The 22652-nt window shown below is 47.9% G+C and overlaps 1 protein-coding gene across 2 annotated transcripts in view; it reads right to left on the bottom strand.

Annotated features, from left to right (window-relative positions):
* Positions 1–2281: 2281 nt before the first annotated feature.
* The window catches only part of LOC309403507 (uncharacterized protein), a gene marked incomplete at its 3' end in the record, with an annotated part of 59995 nt that continues 39624 nt past the window's right edge, over positions 2282–22652 (bottom strand). Inside the window, exons 4-5 of one of the 2 annotated variants that reach the window (XM_081997659.1) lie at positions 15418–15471; positions 2282–2410 (exon numbers count right to left, since the gene is read on the bottom strand). In XM_081997659.1, coding sequence (XP_081853785.1) covers positions 2282–2410; positions 15418–15471 — 183 coding nt within the window. The remainder of the gene's footprint in view (positions 2411–15417; positions 15472–22652) is intronic. The other variant, XM_081997660.1, reaches the window with a different exon arrangement.

The raw sequence follows: 22652 nt of genomic DNA on the forward strand, positions 1-22652 counted from the left end.
ACCCAGAAGATGGCAAACACAGGAGACCCACCAGAGAAGTGAACACAGCAGCTACTACACTTTATTTCTTTGTTGTTTGCTGGTTTTTTTTAATTTTTCTTTCTGATTGAAAAAGAAAAGACAGAGAAAAGTTACAAAAGTACTAAAAGGCAACGATACCGGCAGGACGTCCCTGTTCCCTGATCCCACCTGGGGAAGGCAGCCTGCCGTACCCACGGGCTGGCAGAAACACATTTCTGGGGCCGAGTACCTCAGCAGCTCTCGCTGAGCAAAGCCTAGGGGCGCGGGGCCATGCAGGGGCTGCCACCCCAGCCGTATGCACGGGGAATGCACCTCTTCAGATGGGTACCAGGCTATGGCTATCCCTTCTCCTGAGCACAGGGATTTTGTCCGAAGGGGCGATGCTTCCTGTCCTGCACTGGTCAGCTTGATCTGGCAGCAGTTAAAAAAGCCAAGGTGTGCCATCAAAACAGATAAGCAGAGTCTCTGTAGGGGCAGGAGGAATCAGCAGAGGAATTGGCCTCTGTCAGAAGGGACTTCTTGCAGGGAACCGCAATGCTCTGCCAGAGGCACCTCCTCAGCAAACCCAAGCAATCCCTTGGAGGTGGTGCTGGTGCAGGGGGGTGGCCCAGCTGTGACAGTCTGGAGCCAAAGAGCAGGCAGAGATGGGGGAGCATCAGGACAGACAGCCCCTCACTACCTTGACCAGCTGCTCTGCCTGCCTGAATGAGAGGAGTTTGGGGAGGGAGAAGGGCAGGGTGGGGGATTCAGATCCCCAGGCCTAGACAGCCTTTGGGCTTTCCCAAAGGGTCTCAATGCAGGGCCCAGAAAGCACTAGTGAATGCTGGTTCGCTCTGTGGCCTACTGACAGCTGGACTGACCATTGGCCTCATCCACTGAGTGGCAGACTTAAAAACAAAAGTTATTTTATGTTACTCACAATTGCTCCTCTTGATCCAGACAAGTAGTAAACTCCTTGCTCCCCCTTGCACCCAGCCAGATACCGGCTCAAGGTGGGGACTGCCCAGACAGAGAGATTACTCTCTACACAAGGTGCAGCAAGGGGAAATGCCTTGTTCCTCTGTCTCACTGAGAGAGGCGAGAGCTTGTCCCTTGCGCATACATGCCTGAAGGCCAGATCCCAGTCAAACTCCAGTGGTAGCAAGGCCTAGCACTATCCTAACAGCCTTAGGACAGCCTATAGAAGAATGTCGCAGAGTTTCACCCAAACTCCCCTCCTGTTTCTTCTACCACAGGTGGCCACAAAAGAAAGACACCTTTCTCTCACTCCATGCTACATCTGGGAATACTTGTTTCACTGGTACACGGGGGGGGGGGGGGGCCTGCATGAATTTAATAGCCAGCATAACAGGGGAATAGAAAGCTTGCTGGAGATATTAGATTTCATTGGATCAGCATGTTAGGTCAGCAGGGTTCTGGGACAATGCTGTGGAGAAGTGCTGCATATCCCAGAACACAGACAGCCTCAGCAGAGACGAGACCCAAGAGCACACAGTCACTGCCCCAAGTTCTCTCTGATGATGCTGAGAGGACTGAGGGCAGAATAGAGACTCCCTGTTCTAGAATTTTATTCTAACCCCTGACCTACAACCCTTTTCAACCCCATTTTAGACAATATCACTGAGCTGCCAGCAGACCAGCTGGAACATGCAGCTAGATTTGCCAGTTACCCCCTCCCACCTCCTTCTCCCAGGGTCTTCCACCGAAGAGAACTTGAAGTGAATTATAACATTTATAATTATAATGCAACTATAACAGTCTCAGAGAGGGATTTTCTTGCTTTCTAGGCAGCCCTGTATAGCGTCTGTCTCCAATCCTGAGATCACTTCTAAGTGGGAGGTGGGTCAGGTCTCTAGCAAAGCGCTGTAGACCCAGGTACTCTTGGGAAACTGACTGGGCTTGGTTTCACACCCTGATCACTCATCACTGCTGCCACGTAGGCTATAGCCCTGAACCCCTCCACCACCCACGTGTTTGACGCTGCCTTGGTGGCTGCCCTTGCAGTTTGTGAACCTGACTGGTTTGTTTTGCCCTGAAAGGCAAAAATCTCACCCTTTGCCACTATGCAGATATGGCGATGGTATGAAAACAGGCACTGCTGCAAAACCTTATGTTTCCTGATGCCAGAGAGGCTGTATGGCAAAGATGTGTCAACTCTCCCCTTCTGCTCCCACCCATCCCCTTGGGTATCACCACCTCCCCTTCTCCCTGCCAGGTAGGTGGCTGGTTGATAGTTCCTGAGGTTTTTGGAGAAACTCCTTCAGTAGGCACATGACGGTTCTTCCACTGGAGCTATTGGGCTCAGCGGCTTCAAGGTGCTGAGGGAACGGAAGGCAAAGGTGGATGGATCATACACAAAGTGGGACGGCGGGCGGCCTCCGTTGATGCTCTGCAGGGGAATAAAGAGGGACGAAGTCAGTGCTCATATAAACTGCAAACAGTGAAGCTCTTGCTCAAGTGCTTTGTCACATCCCTCTCTGGTACAATTACACCTCTTTGAATGGGTGGTCATGCTTGTACATGGCACTAACATAAGCAGCGAAGTACTTTGCTCATTCCCTTGCTCCTACCCCTCAAGAGAAAAGCATGCACCCCCCCCAAAAGACTGAGGTCCCCAGGATCAATGTGACCAGGACCCATGGCACCTGTAGCCACTCAGGTAAGTGAAACAGGACATCTGTGATGCCTGTGGCCTAGAGACCCAGAGTCAGAACAGCATGGCTGCCAGAAGGTATCACATGGTAAAGCTAAATTCAGATTCACTTGGCCTTGAACGAAGATCTACTACACTTTTAGAACAGGGAGATAAACCAGGTCATCTCTGAAGACTCATTCTTCAGTTCTGTTTTTCAACAGCTCTCCAGTAAGGATTTACAAATCATCCTTTCTTAATCTGTGAAGTCCCTGACACACTGAAACTCTCCAGAATTTTGGCTCCAGACTGCACAGTTCAATGAGGCTGGGAGATGCTTGGAGCAAAAGATCCCACCTGAAGGCTGTACAGCCTGGTTTGTACCATGGACAAAGACTATTCTCTCCCCTTTTGCTCCCAGTGTTCAGCACATGGTCAGAGCAGATCCAGAGTAAGGTGGCCAGAGATGCCTGCGTACTCCCTGCACTGCGTGACAGGACAGAAATTATGTTCCCCGCTAGGCTGTGCTGGGACCCTGATCCCAGAAGAATTACAGTGCCAAAGAAGTGATCCCACTCTGTTAAATAGGAAGTGTTTTCCATTTACTGCTTGGGAACTTTGGTTCGTTTCTTTCCTTAAGCAAGCAGAAGCACCAGTGAAGCAGCTGCTTCACAGACACCCTTTGGCCAGGAAAGGAGGTCTCACTGCTCTGTGTGCCAGCAGAGTATTTAATCATGCTCCTGCAGAGTTTATTCCCCAGGGACAGGTGTGAGCTACCAAGTGCCACATGCTGGAGAGTTCAACAGCTCAGAAACTCATGCAAGTGTCCCCTACCCTCATCTCTCTCCCATCACTGCTGGGAAGGGCTTTACCATTGTTTTCATGGAGGTTGGAAAAAGCCCAGTGAGAATAGATCTGGCCTGGGGCTCTGGTGTTATGTGCCTCTCTGCTGCCTCTTATAGGCCTTTCCTAGCAAGATCCATGGCTTCCCTAGCTCAGCCTGCACTAAGGGACTGTTCCTCAAAGAATTAGGCTTTTTATGAACAATTACCAACTCGGCTGTCTCCTCTAAGACAGAGGTTCATTTTGGCACTTCAAAGTCGGGTCTATCAGACAGCTGCAGCCACGTACCAAAATGGCAAGGTAGATGTTTTGATGCCACCTGCCTCTGTCCTTGGCTGGGTTTTAACTTGTCATCACAGGACAAGCACATGCAACTTTTCCCAGAAAGCTGCTCAAATGGTGAGGCTTACCCAAACAGTCATGCCAAATTGGAGAGCGTGCTACAGAAGTGTCCAAGCCAGACCACAGGTGCTGCAGTCACTGCAGCAGGATCTGACAGCCTTTGCCTCCAGGGTCTTAGTCACAGCTCAGCCCCATGGGGCAGCCTTCATGTCAGAAAGGGCCTCTTTAAAAGCCAGTGTGGGCAGCATGTTCCTGCCTAGTTGGTACCTCCTCTGCAAATTAAGATGGGCACTTGAGAATGGAAAATGCCAACATGGTGCTTGGCATCAACTAAATCTGGAGTTTCAGCCAGCAAATCATGCCCTGCTACATCCCCCTGACACCTTGGCCAGCAGCACAAGAAACAAGAGAGGCAGATTTAAGGGCCTTTACTCAATAGCCACCTGCTGTGGGGTTGTATATGGTGTGTGCTCTGGCAAGCCTCAGAGCTGGAGGGTAACATAGCAACCCCTATTCAAAGCTAAGGGGCAGAATAAATCAGCACATTTGTCCTTCTCCAGAGCAGAGAAGGTCCCCTGCCAGTGCCAGGAGGGAACGGGAACAAAGAACCTGGCAGTCCCCTCCATTTTGAAATGCCAGACAGGATTAGGGAAGGCAGCTGAATCAGTTCATTTCTGGCAGACAGCAGATGGAGAAGAGGCTGGGGAAACACAGGTCCAGAGGACAGACAAAAGTCATCCACAAAACTCACCAGGCTTTGGGTGGGAAGGCACCCTAGGATTTTCTTCTGGGCCTTCTGCTGGGGTCAATGAGTGGGACAGAGAGCCTTCCCAGGGCACCACAAGGGAGACGGGTACAGGAAAAGGGCTGAGGCAAAGGATATGGATGTGAGAAGACACAGAAGCATGCAGAGATTCACAGGTGGTCAGGTAGCTGCAAGTAAAGATGAAACTGCACCTAAGCCTGCCTCTTCATCATGGAACTTCTCAAGCTGTAACAAGATGCTGGCTAGCTTTCAAAAGCACAGCCACCTCAACAGCAGGTGAGGGCAGGGTGAGAAGGGCCCTGTGTCCACCTGTAGGCAGTAACAGGAGAGGCAGTAATGCAACTGCTCTCATTCATGGGAATACCCTGACTGATCTGGAGTCATCTGTAACACTGAGCAGTACAGGCTTGTCTTGCACCTACTCCATGAGGGGCAGCACCTCTGCTAGGGACCTTGCTGGAAGAAAGGGCGAGCACCGGCACCAGAGCACTCCACTCTCTTCTTGCAGATCATGTTTTCTTCGGAGCTTGCATTCTGCTCTACGGATGACCAGGCCTGATCTGGCTTAGTCAACGACACCATTTGGGATCACAGCATGTGATGGTCTGGCTCTGATGAGTAGCACAAGGCAAAGCCCTGTAGATGTATTCCCAGAAAGGAGATGGATAGGGCCAGCTGCCAAAGAGGGGAACACGTCCCTATTGCCTTGTCACTTGGGCCAGCTGCCTCCTTGTAGTCTGGGCAAGTGTCCTAGCCAGCCTGCCCTTCCCCTTGGGTGCCCAGCACCAACCTACAACACCTAGACATTGCTTTGACTAAGGAAGGCTGTTAGAGTTGCTGCTACTGCAGCAGGCCCCCAAGGAGCTTGCCACAAACCTGCCTGACAGCCCCTGCTGAGCAACCCCAGGCCAGCTCCTGCAGAGTCTCCTCAGAGCACAAACACTCCATGCTTGACATTAAAGGCTGGTGTGTTCAGTCTAATGGCATTGAGGCAGTTGGACAACTTGCACAGAATGGAGCCTAATATGGGCCCTGCACTAATGGCAATCATTAACTAGAGCCCTCAATTTGTTAAGCAATGTATTTACACAGCTGGAGAACAGCCAGAGATACAAGCACTCGGTTGCCGGCAGGAGGGCACACACGCTCAGATGCACGCTCTGTCACCCACACCCATGCTCACTTGCATACACTCACCTCCTCCCACACGCCTCAGATTCTCCCCAGTACACGCCCTTGCCTGGTCACTTGTCCACACCCCTCCATGCACACACAGACCTCCTCCCGACTTGAAAGATTGCAAGGAGAGCTGTCCCTGCTCATACAAATCTTGTCTACTCACATCATAATTCAAGCCAACCAGGGCCCAAACCCCACCAGCATGCAGGGGACAGTCCAAGGGAGCACAGCTCATCACTTGCTTGTACAACTGCCTGGAGCAGAAGGTAGTTTCAGTACCCACAGACATCCATGCTGCCTCATTGCATGCCTCATTTGATTTAGATGAGCTCTTAAGGGAGTTAGCTTGTGTTAACGCGTTTTAAGCAACTACACGCAAACCGCCTCGGTCACAGAGACTTGTCAGCGTGTACCCAGACACGCACTACTTCCCTTATATATTCATGCCTATGTACACATTCTTGCAAACCTGCACTGTGGTCACCAATCGCATTATCACCATTAAATACAGGTGGTAAATAAGCAACTAGGCTTGAAACATATCTGAAACACATTAACAAAGAAGCACACCTAAAGATGGTACAGATAGCAAATGGATGTAGGTGCCTCAAAGACAACCAGCAAGATTGAACAACACAGAAAAAAATGCACAATTTCTATCAAATTAGCACCCCTCAGAAAACAGAGAAATGGGCAACTGCTCTGTAAATCCATCTGTAACACAACTGTATGTTTCAACAAGGAAAAACATAGGAGGAAGATAAAGGATAAATCTACTAATACAAACCCACATTCCTCCTAGAAACTCATCCCTTACCCCTATGAAGTCTGGTAAAATACCCCAAATGCAGATTTTGAAATAATATAATTTTGGACTCATGACTCCACAGAAACATGGTTCTCTTCTTCAGACAAAGCAAAGGCAAGCAGATCTCCAAGTGTACTTTCAGCTGTAGGAATGACAATCCCCACAGGAGGGGGGAAATGAAGGTACCTAACACAACAATGTCTTAGAAGGGAGTGGTGTGCTAGGGGTGATAAGAAACTAAGCCCTGCTTAATACTCTTTGGTCCCCTTTCATAAGAGCTCCAATACCCTGTTGGGATTCAAAATTGGATCAGCTTGTGCACTCTGCCAACCCATCCCCTAATGAGGGCCAATCCAGCACAGGAGTCCCTTCTTTCCTACCCTTGGGCCCTGGCAGTTGGGAAACACCGCTGAGCTCCATTGAAAGGATGCTGCCTTCCAGTGGTGGATGCCTCTCAGTGGTGGGTGAATGATCCCTTTGCAGTCTGTAGACTCACTTGTTAAAAGTCCTTTGGGATGAAAGGCACCATGTAATTGCAAGTTGTAAAGGCGCATCCGATTCCCACCACCACCCTGTGTGGAAAGGAATAAATCCCCAGAAGAGCCTTGGCAAAGACAGACGCCTGCCTGCAATGCTGCTTATTTGTGAGACAGCTGCCTTGCCCAGGAGTGGCTGGAGCCAGAGGTAGTGTCAATATTCAGGCAGGGCACAGAGAGACTAAAGGCTGTCAGACTCCACAGTGGAGCATTTACAGGTACACAGCTTTTAATTCCACTTTGTCCTCCTCTCACCCCTGCCAGGTGATTAGAAAAGAAACTGGTGACTCTTCAACTTTGATGTGTGAAACCATCAGCTGTGAGCAAGGGAAGGGGACCCTCACACCTGCTCCTAGCTACATCTGTAATTCCAGACACAGTCCTAACCAAGCTATTTCCATCATCTGTGCCTCAGTTTCTCCTGCATATAGTATGTACACCACAGTCAGGCAGCCAGGATGAACTAACATCGAGGCATTGTGACCTTCTGATGAAAGGTGATTTCCTTTCAATTACAGTCTCCCTTCAGGCAGTTTTCAAGAAATGGTCGCTGACAAGCAGGACCAGCTCCTCCAGTGGAGCAGCAATTCACATTTAACTGCTCCTTCATTAACTCCAATAGGGCCTCTGACAATTTATTCCAGTCATAGACCTGGAGCAGCTCAAAGAGTAACTTTTCAAAGGTAAACCCCTTCCCCTCCTGAAAGTCTCTCCTCCACCCCCAGGTTCATGTGCAGTTTAATTTCAGGGGATAGCTAAAAGATAGATGATGACAGAACTTCATTTTAAGACTACTCTTCTCTCTCCTCTTCCAAGAAAAGGAAAGATCAACTCCAAAAGCTGCTCTGACAAGGAAAACAAAACTTTGCAGTTAGCACCGTTTTTCTGCGTTCTCCATTACCCTTCCCTAAAAGGCTGAAAGGCCTGTCTTCCTCCACCAATGTAAGGCTGCCTAACACCTACTTCCTTCTATGCAGCCCCATTGCAAAGACCAATTCAATAGTTTACAGATACATCACCATTCCTCTTAGGAAAAAAAATTAAAAACTCTATCAAACATTTGCAAATGTGTGTGCAGAGTTGTCAGACAGCAACTACCAGACTGAGAGAGGTGCCACCCGACAGACAACACTGAACTTTTTTGGAAGGTACTTCAAAGGGCCTAGAAGATGCTTGCTGGTCACTTGCCCAAAAACAGAAATAGGTCAGTTTCAGATACGGGTCCTTGCTGGCACCAGTGTAATAAGCGTTTCTTCTTCTCTCTCACGTGTCTTTGAGATATGTCTTTGAGAAAGCTGACTGCAAGCTTTGATTTTGCCCATCTGACAATCTGAAGGAAGGAGGCTGCACAATGAAAAGGGACAGATGGGTCGTTCAGAGGAGCAGGCTGTCACTGCTCTCTGGCCAACTTGGGGAACTCGTCATTCCAGGGTCCCAGTGAAGGTCATGCTCTGAAGGCCACACAAGCTCTTAGGAACAAGTGAACGAACCCACATCCTCCTACTAGTGAGCTGTGTCTTGTCTCCACTTTCTCCCCTTCTGACACAAAATGGCCCGTGCTTCCTTGCACTCACCTGCAGCAGTTCCTGCACATACCCCAGGGTCTGTGTGTGCCTGAGCAGGAGGATGAGCAGACACAAGAGGAGCTCCAAGCAAGCACAGACACAGGCAAGGCAGGATCTGGCCCTAAATCTCTCAACTACATCCAGGTAGAGTCCTTAGCAGTTTCAGTCTGTACACAAGTAACACTATCTTGCCTTCTTCCTTCCCACTTTCCCCTTTCCAGCATTCCCTGAGTGGCAGGAACATCCTCCCTCCCAAGGGATCACAGCCAGCTGCCCTCACAGTCCTCCTCCCTTCAGGCCAGGAACCCCAGGTACCATGATTCTCACAGAGCTGGCATGTGGTGTGTACTTGGGCATGTGCAGCTTCCAGTTTGCGTGAGACCAGGGCAAGCTGATTCCTTCCAGCCAGGCAGGCTGGCACAGAGCAGCACGCTGTTTTCAACTTAGAGGGAACCCAAATTAAAACTGCAAAGTGAGTATTAATTACCCTGGCATGAGCAGGCTGTGAACACATGCTGACACAGTGCGCTTGCCCCTGGACAAACCGCCCCAGCCATGGAAGCCAAGCGCAGGAAGTAGGTGTATTATGGGAGAGGTGTGTGGGAAAAGAGGATTGCAGCTCTGGGGACTAGGAGAGGGAATGGGTGCCAGGTTCCCATAGCCACGCGAACAAAACGGAGCAGGGAGCAACTGCAGTGGGCCTGGATGCGGTGGTAAAAGACGTGCCTGACCTGCCATCTTGGACTTGAAGCTCTGCCAGAAAACAGTGGCAGAGCTGCTGTGACCCTCTGCCATCCTAGCTCGCTCTCTCTGTTCCATCACCCAGGTATGACCCAGAAGTTACCAAATCTGTCCTTCTCTCCCAGGGAAACATGTCTTGTCACTTCCCAGCCCCTTGAACCACGGCACCACCAGCCACAGCTATCACCACCACACAGGGCTATCCAAGGAGCAGCCAGTCACTGGGCTGCACCTCAGTCCTAACCTCCTTTCTACCCCTACCCACCCTCCCATTCTTAAGCCAGACCCACAACCCATACCAGACCACAAAGCAAGGACAGCCTTGAAAATAGGGTGTCAGCCGCCTGACTCACGAGCCACTTACTACTTCCATGGTGCTGTCTGGATTACAGAGCTCTTGGATATTCCACAACATCTATTCTGCAAGCACTTACATGATTTAATGGGTGCAAGGGCATACATGGCAGGAATTTATGAAAAGCAGGCAGCAATAAAAATTCTTTTCTTTAAGGAAGCAGAAGAGAGAGACATGACAGTCCCACTTCTGGCTGCTATGGACTGGGTAGTCCTTTTGGATACCTACCTACCAGGCTGGGTAGCCTTTGCCATGAAATCCAATAAAAGCAATGCTATATAAAACAATGTCTAGAGCCAGATGTTTGGGATAGAGGCATTCGCACCTTGGCTACACTGGATCCTTCCCCACACTGAGGAAACTTTGGACAAAGTCTTTTGTCAGGAATTATTCTGACCAAGGGCTGGGGTTCTCCAGGGCCAGCTCTCACTGCACAGAGACCTTCAGCAGGCAGCTCGGTGGCTGGGTTGGGAACAGCATGGGGGGAGCTAGTTTCCCCAACAAGCAAATGAATATTTGTGCTCTCACTTAGCAAAGGACCTTCTCCATTTTGCTCAGCAGAGACGTTCCCATCAACAGGGGACAAGAGCCTGCCTAGGGAACTGGAGTGCTAAAATCTCCATGAAGGGATGAGGGGCCTCTGCCCAGAAAGTAACCCAAGCATGCAACTGGCCAGGGAGATGAGTCTCCCTTGTTGCTTCTAAAGGGCAGGTTTGGGTTTAGGCACTCAATCATATACTAAAGATAACCAGGAGGGCTTGACAAACTGTTAGCAAGCTGCAGCTTGGGATCTCTGCTGCCTGAGATGTCAGAGCTGTTTAGACTGCATGATATGGTATAAATAAAGACAAAGCTCAAGGAATGTGGTTTGAAGATCAAAGCCCAGACTCATTCTCCTCACGCTGTCTCTCTTCAGGCAAGTCACATTCTCTGCTGGTTTCTCAGTTTAACTCACTCTGAAATTGCAATCATGATATTCATCTGCCTCTGGGATGCTATATTTAGCAATGCTTGCAAAGCACATTGGGAGCCTGTGATGGCAGGGGCAACATATGTGTGTATATATATGTATGTACACACACACAGAGTCCTCTGATTTTTTTTTTTTTTTTTTTTAGAAATCTTTGCTTCTTGCTGTGCAGCCAGAACCAGAGGTTTGCACCAATACCGCTCTGTCACCTAGTATGCCTTGCATTTGTGAATAGCTCAGGCATCTGCCAAGAAGGCTCAGGCCAACATATCTCCAAGCTGAAAAGGTCCCTTGTTATAGGAGAAGAAAACCCAGCATGTTTCTGCAATGGCCTTTAGGATGCAGATGGCAGAGATAAGAGACAGGGAAGTCACTCCAGGGATCTGGCCCCTGTCCAAGCAGAGGGCGTTCTCAACATCAATAAGATCAAGGCAACAGTACAAGAGGTTTATGTTCCGATTTAAAATTCTTATTTTTACATAGCAAACCCCATCTCTCTGATCAGCCAAGTTATCAGATTGGCCTTGAAATCCTTACTCCCTCTCTGCCTGCCCCAACAAGAGATACCTTGAGATACTTCTTGAGATACCCAGGGGCTTGCCAGTTGTGTCTTCAACCCACCTACTGCTGCTGACATAAGCCCAGCTCCACCAGATCCTATTCAGAGACTTCATGCAGGAGTGAAGGAAGAACAAGAACAGGACTAGATGACAGACTTGTAACCCTCATCCCAAGAGGTCCTGGAGAACTGAAGACTTGTAGCATTACAGAAAGACTCTGGAAGATGGGTCTCTGCATTCACAGCTGGCTACAGCCAAGCAAATCTGGTCCAGGGCGGAGGCAGTCACACCCTGCGAGCACGTGCCCATACAGTCATCCTCCTTCCAGCGCTAAAGAAGTGTCTCCACACAACACGCGACTGCACCACGCAAACATGCTCTGGATGCTAGAACACCCACACGCATGTGTGCACCCCTCTTACCCACACCTGTCTGCACACACACATTGTCTACCTTGCTGTAGACAATGGGTCCAATTTACCCCTCACTTTGCACTGACACGTGTTATGCTACATGTATCTATTATGCACAAATTCATACTCCATACACATGCTGTCCCCTCCAATTAATTTCTGCTTACCTGCCCGCATGTGCTGATCCTCCTAATTCCATTATCCTTTAATGCGGGGGGAGAGAGAAGTGAGATTTTTTTTTTTTTTTAATATTATTTTCTCTTCACTGTAGGCCCTGAGCTCTCACGGCTGCTATTCCTGAAAACACTTCAAACACGACTGAGCTGATGCACATTTGGGAAGTTTATTAATGTCTCTGCCTTAATCTGTCCATGTTCTTAGACTTGTCACATCACTGTCCCACCATCCCAGTTAAGAAGAACTGCTGAGCAAGTGGAAAGGCTGTAGCCTAACACCACCTGAGCTGGCCTATGGGAAGCTGAAGCACAGGGAACAACAACAAGGTGGTACCTTAATGTTAAATCAACAAGTGGAGAAGCAAAACCCAGCCCAGGTCACCTGCTTGAGAAAGACTCCCAAGATCCATGAACATTTCCAAGGGCTGAAACTGTGTTTCAGCACCAGAGGGCAAAGACACTGCCCCCTCCATCTCATCGTCCCATGGGACACACTTCCACTGGAAAAGGGAAGACGACCATAGCTGGGATGATGCATAGGAGCACCACCTTGCACCCTCACATGCCAGCAAAGCCCAGAGATGTCAAGGCAACCAAAATATCAGTCAGCAGGAGGGTATTTTTAAAAGCACGCATTATCTCACAACCACATGAGACATTGACCTCAACAAGAAGAGTATGAAAATGCCTCATTGATGTTACCAGCAAGTCACTGTCATCATTGTCCTTGCACAGGAGGGAATGAGCATAATCCTTTCTCCTTCAAGCTATTCAGCAGCAGGAGGAATAGAGGGAGAAAGCAGGGTTCCTTCCTTCAAACCCCTGGCATAAACCATTAGGTAGCCTGCCTGCTCCTCAGATCAGTTCACTCACTGCATCTCCACCCAGCTGTATGCTGCCTGGATGCCGCTGCCCACCTCAGTTCAGAAGGAGACTTCATGCTCTTTACCTATTCTGAAACAGGAGCCCTTGTGCATCAGGGCTTCTCAGGGCGACAGCAACACAAGCAAACCGGTTCACATGGTAATATTTCCTGCTCAGACACGCAGACAGCTGCATGGTTCGTCCTGTAACCAGGCGGTTACATCAACCAATTTGCTATGAGAGATCTCTTAATTTCTTCTGCCCTCACCACAATGGCAAAGTCCCAACACTGAACCTGTGTCACCAGACCCTCAGCAACAGAGAACCAAGCCTCTCATCTTGCTTCCTGCTACCTTCCTTTGCGAAAGGCCACATATAGCAGGGCCTCAGAATAGCCTTCCCAAGTGAACTAAGGTCCCTGGTGTGCTCTGACTCCATTACTAAGTGCTGGGCAAGAGCCAGAAATCACAGAATGATTGAGGTTGGCAGGCACCTCTAGAGATAGTCTAGTTCAACCCTGCTCCTCAGAGCGGGGTCAGCAAGAACATGTTGCCCAAGACCATGTCCTGGCATACTTTGAATATCTCCATGGACAGCAACTCCACAATTTCTCTGGGCAACTTGAAATTCCTCTGTTTCAACTTGTGCCCGTTACGTCTTGTCCTGCTGCTGAGCAACACTAAGAAGGAACCCCATGCCAACCATGTCTTACTAGCTTTATTGAGGCTTCCCTTTAGATGATGAGAGCACAGCGTTGTCTTTCAGAGGAATCAACCTCTCTCAGCTGCTTCCAGAGCCGAGGCATCTCGGCAAGGTATTCTGACAGGGACCTGCTGCCTCCTTTCTAAGCTAGGTACACAAAAGTGGGCACTCAGAATCACTTGAAAAATGGAAGCAAAAAGCTCCTTTACCTAACAGTTCTGCCACTATGACAGACCAACAACAGACTATGAAGTATCTTATGCTGTTGTCATGGAAACCACATGAACACTTCAGGTAGAGATGCGCTGTCCCAACTCAGCAAGGTTGGCCACAGAAGCGTGGATTCTGTGCCATCTGTCAGAAGGATGTGCTCTCAGTTTCTACTGTTTATTTTAGTATGAGTTGACATGGGCTCAGCAGGGAGCAAAGGGATAATTCTGCCTCTCATTTTCCAGGGGCACAGGAATAAGCTGCAGTAATGAGCTCAAGGTGACAGGGGAAACAGCCCCACCGAGGTGTCGCTGAAACCCCAGGGACTGCGGGACTGCCACACCAAGCAGCTACAGTCCAGGGACACCCAGAAAAAACAGTGAAAGCACATGGCACAAGTTGTGCTGAAACATTGCAGCAGGATTAGACTGTTGGTAGGTCTGAAGGACAAGCACAGCCTGGGGAGAGCTCATGGGGCACAGGAGGAGACAGCTCTGCTGAAAACAATCCAGGCAGGAGCACAAGAGAATACATAACAGATAAGGATTAACTGTGCAATCAGAAGTATCAGGTCATTTTGGGGCTGCTAGAAGACAGGAGTGAAGTGCCCTGGTAGAAGACATATGAGGAGTTGGAGAAATACTACCCAGTTCTGCACAAGGCTCTAGCCAGACCTACCTGCTCTCCCTCCTCTCGAACAAAGCAGTGATGGGCAGGGGCACCCAACAGCATGCCCATAAACGGTAGCACTTCTGGGTATACAAAGGCATCAGTCCCATTTCCTGCTGGGCAAGGTGCAAACCCTGAAGGATCCTGATCTGCTATTCATCTCTCTTGCAAGGCATCATTGCTACAGTGAAAGTAGTAGTTTTATCACAAAGAACATCCGTTTTCTTCACCCTGACCTGTTTTTTGCTTGTGTATCACAAACACGTGGAGGATCATACAGGGCTCAGTGGACTGAGGAATTTGTTTTGGCTGCAATGTGCAAGGTCACACATATACCTCCCGCAGCTCCATACAGCACTGACCAAAAGACAGACAGGGTACCCCCCAAAGGAGACAGGCTGGCTGAAAAGTCAGGGGATGGGGCACCGGGGCACCCATGAAAATGAAGACTCAGAGGTGCAGGCACCACAAACTACAAGCAGGAGACTTGAGCAAACCTAGCTCTGCTAGGTGTGTGTGTGCTCAAGAACAGGAGGTGCTCAGACACTGCAGTCTTATCCCAGCTACAAAGCCATCCAAGCAATCTAGCTTTTTCGTCTGCCATCATCCAGTCCCTCATGTCATGCAGTTCTGCAGATGACAGTGCACCATGCAGGTATAGTCCCTTTTCTGCATCTATCTACCAGTACCTCTCACCCCTGCCGAACACCACTTGTTATCTCAGATCTGCACTTCCCTCAGTAAAGAAGGATCCAAATGACACCCTACAGGACAGCTACGCATAACTGTTTGAGCTCACAGCAGGGATTGTAGACTTTCACTCCAAGGAAGCTTTGAATGCATGACCTCCAAAATGGAAAAGCCAATGTACTATTAGCCTTGTCAGCACTCAACCTAAATTGCAACTACAGTCTATACTCCAGACTAGCAACTTCTGTTATGCAGCTGATCAAGCCACAGGAAACCTCCAGAAATAATCTTCTGCGCTGAGATGTTCAAAGAGAATCACCACATTTAGATACGTGTGGAAAGATGAAGGAACTGCACCTGAAAAGGGCAACTTACATGAATTTTAATAACTCTAGTCTTCGCTCCACAATTCTTCTTGAGCAGCATCTTCTGAAAGAGAAGTAGAATCCAGGGATTAGTAGCAGTAGCATGAGGGAACAGAATGAGGGAAGTTGTAGGGAATCTCTTTTCATCAACAGTTAATTAGCAAACAAGATGGATGGATGGTTAAGTGAGATGTGAAAGACTAAGAATTACCAGAGGTAGCCATCAAGTAATCAACCTGAGACTGGCTCGCCCAATCTGCACAGAGTCCTTTGGCAGTGGCCGATACCCTCAATTTCAAAAGAACATACAAGAAATGCCACAGAAAAAGAGATGAACAACTGCCTAAAAGGCAGTTTCTTCCAAATTTCTGTCAATTAGTGGTTGGACTCTGCCCTGAAGCAGGTGAATTTATCATCCTTTTATGAAGAAAAAATATAGTCTATTTAATGTAAATGTGGATGTTCCTATTATTTAACAGTTATTTCCATTATGTTTATTTATTTAGAATTAAAAACAAGGTAAAACGCACTCGCCCACAGTCCTAAATCCCTTCACCATATACTGTGAGAGCCATTAAAGTTGTCATAACATATGAACCGCACAATTTAGCAAACAGGATATACTTAAAACAGCAATTACTCCATGTAACTACAGAAATAAACAGGTGAGTTACAGCCCTATCCCAGTTCTGAGGCAGTGCTTTGAAAGTTGGCAAGTGAATAAAATCATTCTTTCCCCTCAAAAAATTCCAAAAAACAACTCAAAGTGGAAAAACAAGGCTTTAAGAGAGAACAGTTTTTCCGTAAAAAATACTTAAATTACGTTTTCCATAGTGAAAAACTTGGTGATGTAGGAATGTCAGGAAGAAACGACTCCATCAGCTTTAAAAAAAAAAATTTTCCTAGCTCCTGACTATTTTCTACCATTTTCCAGTTGGAAAACAGTGTGAAGTGTGGGAAAACACTCCACACACACTTTAACAAAGCAACTGAAATGATTTTCAGATTAAGTTCTTAACACAGAAGACCTGTAGAAAGACATCCCACTATCTTACCAATATGGACAGTAAAGAGTGAGACCTTTCTACTTCTTCCCTCCTTTTGTTTGTAGTCTTCCTGCTTTTTTCCAGTAGAAGACAAGATAAAAGCAACACAGTAAAGGAAGCATTGGAAATACAAAAATCTTAAAAAAAAAGAAAAAAACAAACATCAAAACAACCCACACACAACCCCCAAAAACCTCAGAAGAAAAAAAACAAAAACAAAACTGAGGACAGTGCTCAGGTGAAAGTATGAATTATTTTTCCAGCAGAATGTACTGCTGGGGGCACATGGGAAAAGAATTCCCACTCCTCTGCCACCTTCTGTCATTCTACATGCCATGAACACATCTTTGCAGTCCCAATCCACACAGCTGCCCAAAACTTGGAGACCCACCCACCATTTCTACACATATCAGCCTCTTGGATCTAAAATCCATCCCTCAGCACCCTCACAGCCCACTTACATGCCTGCAAAAGAGACAGGCACTGCAGCAAGTCTTGAAACTTGCACATGAGTAGTTTGGGGCCTGAGGAAAGTGCATTTCACTGTCCAAGCATGCATGGGGGAGAAGGGAGGGGCTGCAAGGATTTTGAGCTTTCTCTCCTAATCCTGTAGCAGATGAATCCTAATGCTGTGTTTGTTATTCAAAGGGCTCAACAGCAGCCATGCCTGATGCCTCTGCCCCCAGATCTGCCCTGGCAGCACAGGCTGCTGTGTCAGCACAGCACCAAGGTTTCTAACCTAGAAGGACCCAACAGGTCTGTGCACAAACCAGGTAGAAGGAGACAAAGGGAACTGCTGAACTGAACTAACCCAAGCCTGTGCTGTCCAACTAAGCAAGTAATTCTCCAGGAATTTCTATAAAACAACATGTGTCTCCATTCCCAGCCAGGCTGCAAGGCAGTTATTGTAAGGCTAGTACTTTCTCTGAGGTTACTGCCTTTAAGACCCCCTGCAACCACACAGTGAAAAAGACTTAGAAGGAGGGAGAACTCGCTGTGGCTGACAAACCCCAGGGGTGCAGGAAAGGGAAAAGAGAGGAGTTGTGAGGTCTTGAAAAGTTTTGGTCCCTCTGCAAGTCTTCTAGACTGCTATGAAATGTTGGCTGGTGGGGATGAGGAAGGGTAACCTAGATAGTTCAAGCCACAAGCCCACTGGTGGGATAAAATATGCGAGACAAAGTAGGGTCAAGCAATGAAAGTGAGAATCAAGACTCCAGGTTTTAAGCCCCATCCTTTGGAAGAAGAGTGCTGTTACAGAGGGACATACCCTGCCACACCCCATGTGACTACAAACCGCGTGGCTTTGGGCAAGACTCTCAGCTTCTCCAGGCTGCTGCAAGGCTGAGCTTTGGCTGAACCCCCAAGGACAGAGCAAGGCTGTGACACCAAATTCCACAGTGTCTCAGTAGCTCCACAGGATCCTCTGCTGAAAGAGGAAAAGTATCTTTAAACACAATTCTGCTGGCCAGGGAGCAAGTACACCACCTTCCAGTACAGCCCAACAGGGTCCAATGCCTAGCAAGGTCCCATCCACAGATTCCCCCAATGACTCCATTGGGCTGCAACAAGAGACATTATTTCCCAACTACAAATTAGAAGAGGCAGTGAGACCTCATCCTGGCCTGCTGTTAAAATGCATAGGGAGGAACAGGGATAGTAATTACAAGATGACAAAGACTGACTGAAAAGTTTGAACTACCCTGTGGATGGACAGACAACCAGCCAGACTCTACCAAGACGAATTCAAGTGCTCAGCTGTATCAAGTCCTATGCTCCTGGCAGAAAACAGAGGTGCTCTTTTAGCTAATGCTGTCGTGGTGAGCTTTAATCATATGAGGATCTTACCACTATTTGCACTATTGCTATGGTTCAAAAGGGCTGCATTGTGCAGCAAGAGCAGGATGGACTTAATGGTAAAAATCAAAACATGACATCCCCTCATCTGCAGGCTGTAAAACTGGAGCATAAACCTCAGCAGAGGAAGCTCTTTGGAACGGCTGGGTTTTCCTACTTCCACTTAGACTGGAAGTGGAGCAAGACCATTTGTGCTGCACTCTTCCAGTTTCATTACAAGGGTCCAAGACAGGCGTAAGAGACAAAACTGAGGGAGGTAGAGAGACAAGCCAGCCACATGATCCTGCAGCTGGAGAATGATTTAGTAGAAGGCCAGTTATCAAATGTTATTCTATTTAATCAAATTGCTTCCACCTCACTTGCATCCACACACTCTCTGCACCCAGCACAGTAAAGCCATGCTTTACAAAAAGTACATCAAGCATCTTTGTACGGTTTTCCGTCCCCCAGTTTTCCCTTTCCTTGCCAAACCTGAGCACAGACTTTCGGATGAGGAAGCTAAAACACAGTGCTGCCTAGCAACAGCCAGGGACTTTCCACGGCAGCCTCTCATCCTCCCTCTGGAGACCTCCACGTCACAAGCCAGCCACGAGATGCAGCAACTCATTAACTCCTATTTACATAGACACAAGGCAGAGCTGAAATAACATTTATTTGGCTACATGACTTGCAGTAGCCTAAAGCCAGGAGGAATGGCCTTATAAGAAAGGTGACACATTCCATTTAGTAACCCCAGGATTATTCCTAACTACTAGACCAATCTCGAAGTGCAGTTTTATTTCCTTGAGTTATTTTTTTTGGAGCTATGGCAAGGAGAAGAGCAGAGATTTGCCGAAGGTCATGGAGAATGTTAGTAAGCAGAGTTGAGAATAAACAGTAGGGTTTGGTTTTTGAGACTTTCTTCCACCTGCAGAAAAGGAAATGGAAGAAAAAGAGGCAGTGTCTGTGCTCAGCCTCCCTATTTCAATTAAAAAGTTCCTCCTGTTGGTCTCTGGCAGAGCTGTTGGCATCAGAGCTGAAACCCATAGCTTGGGAGCACTATTATTTGCATGAAGGAAAGCTTATTTTATGATCTGCTGTGGTTTCTACTAAAAAGGAGGAAATGACATGACTAAGGAAATGTGGAAAGTCTTTTTGAGGGCACAATAGTTATGCCTCACTCTAAAAATAAGGCTGAATTGGAATATTTTAGGGTTAAATTCACAGAAAACAGCAGAATCAGTTCAGCCTAAGAACCTTCCCACCAATCTCACCTCCTATTACACAAATACTCTCTGCTCCAAGCCCAGTGACTCTCTCCATCCTAGACTTACATTGAAAAGAAAGTTGTGGGACTGGAAATGATCACTTAGAGGGTTACACATTTAGTGAACGACATGCGGTAATGAACCCCTGAACAGGCACACGTGGCTTTGCTGCACATCACTGCCATATCAAAATACCACATTAACAGCAGAGGTGAACCACCACCCCTGCTTCCCTCAGAGCACAGCCGTCTCCCTAGTGCAGCCTTCCTTCAGGAGACATCTCCCATTGGGCAGTTATGCTCCAAGTCCTCTAACACTGACTTCAGCAGTTCTGAACTAACCCAGAGGGTAAGTGGTGCACGCATGTGCTTGCTTATGTGCGCAAGCTACTATACCCAGAACTATAGTATACAAACTGCATCATCCAGATGACTGTAGTATATATTAACAAACAAAATATAGGTATTCTTAATGCAAGGCCATTCTAGGAATAGTGAAATCCTCAAGAAGGATGAATTTATGTCACAGTACTGCAGTTCAAAAATAAATATGTAAAACTCTGGCAATGAACAGTTTAAAGGCAGGCACCACAGCTTAATTTTCAAACATTTAAGAGTTTAAACAATCTCTTAAATCAATGTACAATGCAAAATATCAGCTAGTATATTAATAAACACCTTTCATCTTACATCTGCTTTTTATACACACATTTCTATTTTTAGAATGGTTTCATTTTCACTACCTCCATAGGATAAAGCAACAGCTCTATTGTCTGCTGGTGGGGGTTTTTAATTATTATTAATTTAATTTTATTATCTGGCTGTAGCTTTAAACCTAATTGCGTGTCTAGAGTTGGAGGCAGTTTAACTACTACCATTTTTTCAAACCAGATTAGTCTACTTCATGCCAGACAGTATAGGAACTCTCAGTTCAACTTAACTCATCATTTAATTTACAATAAATCAGCTCACTTCATCAAATGCTACATACTGATATACAACCAGCTTGCTACAACTTAAGAATTTCACAGGGATTTTCACTTGCTTAATGAAAAATACTTCAAAATTTTTAAAAGTCTGTATTGAATAGCTGTACTGTAACTTGACTCACAAGACGGACTTTAGAAGAACATCAAGCAGGGCAGAAGTCTGCCTTTCATTAGTTTTGCTGAGGACCCTCCACAGATGGGCTGGTGCACTTTGACTGAAGGTATGGACATGTCTGTCAGATGTTGACATCTTAAAGCTCTTGACAGGTTATGAAGTTTTAAGCAGACCAAGTTTTAAGCAAAAGTCTCCTTGGCTCCATAACTCTTGTTTTAATTTCATGCTGTTAACCCTATCAGACAGTTTCCCAGTTGTCCAGAGTCTTCCAGGAACAAGGCGGCAGACAAAGCTTGAATGTCTGTCACAGAAAATATAAAAACAGACTTGATGATGTTGCTTTGTTTGGAAAAAGAACCAAGAGAGAAAACATTACAATGTGAGGAGAAATTGCACTCTTAAGTCATAGCAGAAGGCTGATGTGAAGGGAGAAACCATGCCCAGTGATGCAATGTCCATAAAGACAAAAAACAACAGAAAGGCAGTGAAGCAGCTTCATGGCCCCAACAAGCAGAGGCTGAAGGGGCCTGAACAAGATGCTTCTTGTGACAGGGAGGTGAAGCAAATGTCAGTGCAGAAGCAACACCGATGCCTGAGCTCCAGCCCCATGTCACTCCTAGTGCACATGCCAAGCTGGCCAGGGGAGCATGACACAATGGCCCTTCTCTCCTGGGAAGGCATTTGAGAGCAAGGAGCCTGCCCGACCTCCTTCCCTACCGGCCCCCAAAACCAGGTTTGGGCCAGGAGAAGCAGCCTTCCCTGCCAGCCAGCTGCCAGACAAAGCCTGTCCTCTGCCCCACCACCGCTCAGGCAGGGAGAGCATGCGGAGGGTTAAGGCACAGGGCAGGGGCGCAGCTGCAGCACAGTGGGCAGATGAGGTCAGGCTGCTGCACAAAGTGGCTATTGTGCAGCACGCTGAGGCTGCAGGCTTCTGCTTGGAGTCCCACCTCCATCCCACCGCACGGCATGGGGCGGCCAGCCTGGGGGGCCACAAGCCCACAGCTGCTAGCCACCAGAGAGCCTACAGGCAAACCGGCAGCAGCCTCATGCTGCCAACAAAACGGGATATTTCAGATGGGCCCTTTTTACAGCATGGGCTGAATTAAAGGAAGGGGATCAGCTATCCCCAAAGGCAGCACTCCCACAAGCCAGGCGTGAAACCCCACAAGGCCTCAGCCAGAGCTCAGCAGCAAGGCTGAAGCTTTCGGTGCTCCCCTGACCTGGCAGCTCCAGGCTAAAACACCGCAGCCCAGTGCCCTCTGCTTTTGCAGACATCCCATCCAGGAGAGTGGTGCTCAGTGTCCATGCCACAGGGCACGAGGGAGCTGGGCTGTGGCTCCTGTCCTTTCGCCAACATGGTGATGAGTACTCTGCAGGGGCAAAACCAGGTCTACCTTCCTCATCCATTTAGGAGGATAACAAGGGAAAAAAAAAAAAAACAACTTCTAAAGCTATTTTGTAGGCCGATATTGGACTGGGGTTTTAAATTCCTTGGCACCAAGCAGTGCTTCTAGGGCAAGGGCATCACCTCATAGCTCTGCAATACAAAAACTGTAAGGAAAAAGAGTAGGTCACAGGCTCCTCCCTACTGCTGAAGCAGCTCCAGCTGACCTTATCCCCCAGCCAGGCTCAGGCTCTCAGGCACACATGACTTTAATCAGCAGAGAAACAAGGGGGCCAGGCCTTCCCAGCTATCACCTGAGGGTACTCAACATTTGCATCATTCCTGCAGTCCTCAGCCAGGGATGCCCCGAGCCAGAGGAGCACCCACTGTCTGGGCCCAGGGGTTCGAGGCTGCTACCCAGACGTGGACACGAGCTCCCTGCCCAGCCCCTGCAGCAGCACAGCACCGGGAGGGCTGTATTTCAGCCACAGCCTTAAATCACAATTATCATCTGTCACAGTCTGCAGACTGCTCCACCAGAAGTTGAACAGCCTCACAGCACTTTAAAATACAGGCTAATTCAAGTGGTTTGGCCAAGAGTCTCCTCCTAC

Source organism: Phaethon aethereus (assembly GCF_964289735.1).
Source record: "Phaethon aethereus genome assembly, chromosome: 3".
Lineage (NCBI taxonomy): Eukaryota > Metazoa > Chordata > Aves > Phaethontiformes > Phaethontidae > Phaethon > Phaethon aethereus.